This window comes from Vipera berus (genome assembly GCF_964194415.1).
Source record: "Vipera berus genome assembly, chromosome: 2".
NCBI lineage: Eukaryota > Metazoa > Chordata > Lepidosauria > Squamata > Viperidae > Vipera > Vipera berus.
Window position 1 is genome coordinate 109,230,251 of NC_138203.1, and position 6,000 is coordinate 109,236,250.

The 6,000-nt window shown below is 37.4% G+C and overlaps 1 protein-coding gene across 3 annotated transcripts in view; it reads left to right on the forward strand.

The window, feature by feature from the left end:
* CD58 (CD58 molecule) overlaps positions 1–5,325 on the forward strand; it is a 46,322-nt gene extending 40,997 nt beyond the window's left edge. Inside the window, exons 6-8 of one of the 3 annotated variants that reach the window (XM_081316276.1) lie at positions 1,092–1,145; positions 1,693–1,776; positions 4,896–5,325. In XM_081316276.1, coding sequence (XP_081172402.1) covers positions 1,092–1,145; positions 1,693–1,776; positions 4,896–4,918 — 161 coding nt within the window. In that variant the 3' untranslated portion in view covers positions 4,919–5,325. The remainder of the gene's footprint in view (positions 1–1,091; positions 1,146–1,692; positions 1,777–4,895) is intronic. The other 2 variants (XR_014024942.1, XM_081316277.1) reach the window with 2 other exon arrangements.
* Positions 5,326–6,000: the final 675 nt, after the last annotated feature.

Below are 6,000 nucleotides of genomic sequence, written 5' to 3' on the forward strand. Positions count from 1 at the left end.
TGCCCAGTCAATGTCCTGCTCCAAGTGAATGTAAAGGATTTTATCCTTTAGATGTTTTGCAACTTTATCAGAATAACCAATATTTTGTTCCATCTTTTCCTAAAAGAGTCCAGGTCATCTTTGAGAAGGCTACTGGGTAGTAATCTGGCATAAACAAGCTCTGATTCTTGCTGTGTAAGGTTGAACCTTAGTTGTACCCATATTTGGTCATATTCACCCATTATTGTCCATCAGCATTGCTACAGAATCTTCATCTTCAAGAACTCTTGAGTATACCAAGGCAGTTTCCCATCAAGCAGTTGCTGTACACGTGGTCCTTGTTTAGTGACTGTATCAGGTGATGAAAAAGTAACTTTGTGACCAATTCTCACATTTACAACTTTTGCAGACCAGTAAAGTAAGATCATAAACATAGTTGTGGTTTCACTTAGTGACTGCTTTACTTAACCAAATTGCTAGTTGCTAAGCAAGGACTACCTGTACAGGGAAAGACTACGCAGTTAGGAGATCAACACAACTGCCCATCAAGTCCTTGGGAAACTCTCAAGCATCCTCTAGAAATTGAGCAAATCCATAAGATATGAGAGGCAGATTAACTCAGTGGATCCTGTATAGGTTGCAGATAATTATCTAACAAAGACTAACATCAGTGATGCTCACTTTTGGATCTCATCTGTTTAAAGACTGTAACCAGGTATAACAGGTGGCTTCATATCATGCCTGTACCCCAGCATAAGTTCAAGTCTCCTAGCACATGAAATTGATCAGTCTAGTAGAGAGTCATGAGATCCAGCAACTCAAGCAGAGACATAGTATCAGCTCCACTAGGTAAACCAGTTTGGAAAATCAACTCTACAAGAAAACTAGGACTACTTTTATTGATATTGGCTATAGTAACAGAATTTTACAGATCTGTTTGTGCTGTATCTCCCAACCTTTTTACATGCCAATGATCAGTGAGGTATGTGCCTGAATCATTTCTGAATATTATCTTGCTCCTGGGAACTTAAATACTATTTCAGCCCTCTTTGATTAGGTAGCAATTCTTGTATTTTTCTGTCAAAGTTGTCTTTCTTATTCTCTACATATAGTTTACCACCAGAAGTATCATAAATTCAACATGACACTTAAGCCCAACCTCACAAGTAAGAGCTTACATCTGGTTTTCTGCAGGTATAATATGTGTCTCTGTTAACCCGAGCAGCCTTTTACACATCAATATTTTTCAGTAAATAATGCAAAGGATTGTTGGTTCATTGGCTCTGTTTGATAAATTGCTACAAAAAGATAAATGTGTTTTAATTTATTAAATTTATTTGCCATCCATTCATTTTGAAGCAACTGCAGGGGCTTACATTAAAATCATAAAAGATAAATAGTTCTAAAACAATAAAAATGGAAATTATGCTAAAAATAAAATTATAGTTAAAAGATGGGGAGGGAGGGTTCAGGAGTAGCAGGGAGGAGATGGGATTGCCTCTTAATTCACCAACCACTTTCAGTGTGATGCTTCCCCTGTTGGATCCCCAAGACCTCTGGCAGAGCCAGGTCTTGAGAACTTTTATGGAAGGTCAGAAGGATAGGAACCAATCTAACCTCAGGGAATAAGACAATCCAAAAGGCAGGTGATTAATAAGTATGATTAGAGTTTCAAATGGTTGCATTTTTCTTTTTGCTTTTCCTGTTTGATAGAGAGTTCTGAGTTGCCAGAAGAAGAAAGAAAGTCACTTACTAAATCTGAATTGGAGAGTGTGGAAAAAAAGGAAGAAAGTGAAGGTGAGGAATGTTGCATCACTGCCCATTAAAGCACAACAGAAAAGAGAATGAATACAGAATATAGAATGATAGAGTTGGAAGGGATGTTGGAGGTCATCTAATCCAAGCAGGAGATCCTATACCATTCCAGACAAATTACTGTCCAATTTCTTCTTAAAAACTTCCAGTGATGGAGCATCCACAACTACTGGAGGCAAGCCAATGTACCGATTAATTGTTCTCCCTGACTGGATATTTCCCAGATTAGCTTCCATCTTGTCTTGCCCTCAGGTATTTTGAAGAAAAGGTTATTCCCCTCTTCTTTGTGACAGCTTCTCAAATATTGGAAGACTGCTATCAAATAGAATAGAATAGAGCTGGAAGTGACCTTGGAGGTCTTTTGGTCCAGCCCCCCGCTCAAGCAGGAGGACCTATACCATCTCAGACAAGTGATTGTCTAGCCCAGGGGTAGGCAACCTTGGCTCTTTTATGACTCATGGACTTCAACTCCCAGAATTGAAGCTAAAAGCTTTGGCTTTGCCACCAACTGCTGCCATCCGTCACTCCGTCGCTCCATCACTCCATCTCCAGCTGTTGCTCTGTCTCTGACATGCAGCCTGGTTCTCTCAAACTGCCAGTCGGGTCCTCCACTGCTCTGTTGCCTCTGTTGTGCTGCCTCGCCACTGCCTGTAGGCCTCCCAGTCCACTGCTGCCACTGCCCACCGCCTCTACGCTGTTCCCAGATGCCTCATTGGTCAGTGGCTCTGTGTTGCCACTTCTGCACTGCCCCTATCCACTGCCTATCATGTTGCCCCAATCCTTCTTTTTGTTAGACTAGAGATTCTCAGTTACTGCAACTGTTCATGATATGTTTTGGCTTTCAGACCCCTAATTCTTTGTTGCTCTTCTCTGCACTCTTTCTAGAGTCTCAGTGTCTTTTTTTTTGTATTGTGGCAATCAGAACTGGATGCATTATTCCAAGTGTGGCCTCACCAAGGCAGTATATTCTGGTACTAACACTTCAAGTGATTATGATACTATTCCTCTGTTAATGCAGCCTAGGATTGCACTGGCTTTACTGGCAGTTGCAGCAGAATGTTAATTCATACTTAAGTGGTTGTCCACGATCCCTTTCATAGTTGCTGCTGTTGAGCCACATGCTAGCTATTCTATACCTGTGCATTTGATCTTTCTTGCCTAAGTGTAAAATTTTACTTTTCTTGCCACTGAATTGCATTTTGTTGGATAGGCCCCAGTGTTCAAATCTGTCAAGATCTTTCTGGATCTTGAGCCTATCTTATAGGGTATTTCCTGTTTCTGCCAGCTTCATGTTGTCTGCAAATTTGATGAGTTCTCCTTCTATCCCCTCATTCAAATCATGTTGAAGAATGCTGGCCCTAAGACAGAACCTTGGAGAACTTCACTGCATGCTTCCCTTCATGTAGTTGTTGTTTCATTGAGGACTATACACTGAATACGGTTGATCCACCATCTACAAATCCATCTGGTAGTGATGTTGTCTATACCACATTTTTCTATCTTATCAAGAAGTAGATTGTGATCTACTTTGTCAAATGCCTTGCTGAAGTCTAAAAATACTATGTCCACAGCATTTTGCTGTCCACTAATTTAGTCACTTTATCAAATAATGTAGTTAGGTTTGTCTGGCATGATCTGTTTTTAACAAATCCAGTTGGCTTTTAGTAATAGTTTTACTTGTTTCTAGGTGCAAATCCATTGCTTGATTATCTTTTCAAGGATTTTCCCAGGTATTGTGGTCAGGCTGATTGATCTGTAGCTTCCTGAATCCATTTCCCCCACCGCCTTTGAAGTTGGAACCACATCATCTCTTTTCCAGTTCTCTGGTAGTTCCTTGGTGCTTTGGGAACTTCAAAAGATTTACATGGATTTTTTTCCTTGGGGAAATCTTGTCTACTTTTATTCCTGTCACTGTACAGTTCATGATGCTTTTCTTCAGATGTCTGCACACTTTCTTACAAGAAGAGGATATAAAATTGATTGCTTAGCTCCAGCGGGGCTGGCCTGACCTGGGTTGGGACATTATTATTATTTTATTTTTTCCTGTGAGTGTCATATTGCCATTGGTCTATCTCCAGAGTTCTTTTTTTCTTTTTGAAAATTAGTTGTTCCTTACTGTGTTCAGTTTACAATCTTTTTCCTTTAGTTTCTCATTTTGTTGTTTTGAGTCTCAGTGTGGCTAGACTTGTCTATAGACCCTTAACTTTTTCTTCAGGTCATTCATTTAGTTTACATTTAGTACAGATATAATTTGGGTCTTCTCTAGGCATGAACACACACATGGCACATATTTGGCAAATCACAACAGTGTTTTTTCCCCCATGACTATGTTTTTCTTCTTATAAATAGTCTTGCCAATGCTCGGAGTAGTTCCAATGCATGATTCCTTCCTTCTTTTAAAATTTAGTTTAATGCAGGATTTTATTTTTTTAAACAATTTTTTCAATACTGCATCCTTTGGTTTTAAAACATTTACTTTGCTCCCAAATTTGGTTACTCTTGAAAAAATACTTCAATATTCTCTAATGTTGAAGTAAAATTTAAATGTAACAGCTCAAAGGCAAATCAAATTGCCTTCAAGATATACAGTAGTTTGCAATCCACAGAGGGAAGAAGCAAAAGGAATAAAGGGAGAAAAAACCCTTCTCAGCTCTTAGTAATTGTGAAAGGGTATAGAAAAGTTATAAATTCTCAGTTGCTCACTTTGGGTCCCTTCTTTCTTTTAAAATTTTAAAAACTTTAAAGATTTAGATTTTTTTTAAAAAATTAAATGTTAAATTACAAAAGTTCATTTTTTTAAAAAAAATGTGTTTTTTTGTTAATAAATTGGTCTAATTTTAGTCTTTGGATCCCTTTTTCTTTTAAATATTATTAACATTTAGAGAATTAAACAATTAAAAAAATAAATTTAATTGAGTTTAATTGAGTTCAGTTTAGAAATGTTATTTTGTGGGAACCAATTTCTTTCAACCCATTCCCTGAAGCTCTGAGGTAAGTATATTAGTGTAGCCAAGTACAGCCATGTATTTTGCCTTCATGATTTAAGTTTAGTTACATGAGAACCGGATTAAAGGATTTCTACTTGCTGTTCTTTGTTTCAGAAGCTTCTAAGCTTGAATCTTGAAAGGAGTCAGGCGTGACTTTTCCAAGGATGGAAGGTGACAACATGAAAGTACCTCTGCAGACTCTCTTCAGTCCAGTTCATGCACTAACTCCTTTTATCAATTTTGATGAATTGTAATTTGTTTTATTTTGCCTTTCAACTATTTTTATTTTTTATTCATATCAAGTTCTAATCTACGGTGGAATTTTAAATGGTTGTGGACTGCTTTATTTATTGCACAAGCTCTTCTGTGTACCACTATGAAAGCAATCAAGAAACAGCAAGAAAATGGAGCGATACAGAATAAACTCAGAATTGGTGGCTCCTTCAAAACCATCAAAGCAGCCTAAAAATGCTGAATATTTAGCAACAAAGAGCAAAAAAACTTTGAGTACAGTCACTAATAAAATAAAACCAAGAAGTTCTAATGATGTTTTTATTGGCTGTGATGTTCTGGAATGGGACTTAAAAACTGAGACTGAGTATCAGCAACTGCTAGATCTTTCTTTCTCCCTGGGAAGAATCATACCAACTTAACAGCAGAGCTTCACCCTGAGGCTGATACACTCCTTGCCACCCCCTCCATCTTTTTCTAAATCGGGTCAACTTCAATATTTAAGAAATAAATAAGTTTCATAGTAAGCCAGTGCCTTCTGATTGCACAGACAGTCATTTCTATTTTTGAGCAATTGTCAACAACAAATAAATAGTAAGGTAGATACTTTGGGGAAAAATCTTTGACAGAGCTACTCAAAATCATTCAAACAAATCAAAATTGTACATGGGAAGGAGGTAGGAGATGGAAGAATTCTGGTGTTAAGAATTTCACATGACAACACCGTGCCTGTTTTTTGGTTTTCATAAGGATTACTTTATAAAACCCATACTCCTTTCCTTTTTGCCTATTTTTAATAGTCCTGAAAGTTTTCCTTACTCTTTTGCACCAATTTATAAATGAGGCTTTGAAGACTGAATTCTTTTAAATACACTTTTTCATATTTAATGCCTCCTTCAAACATGTTTGCACTAATATTCATAAAGGTGTGACTTTTTCAAAAATTATGAAGAAATGAAACATCAAGGTGTTAGTGATGACTTACAAA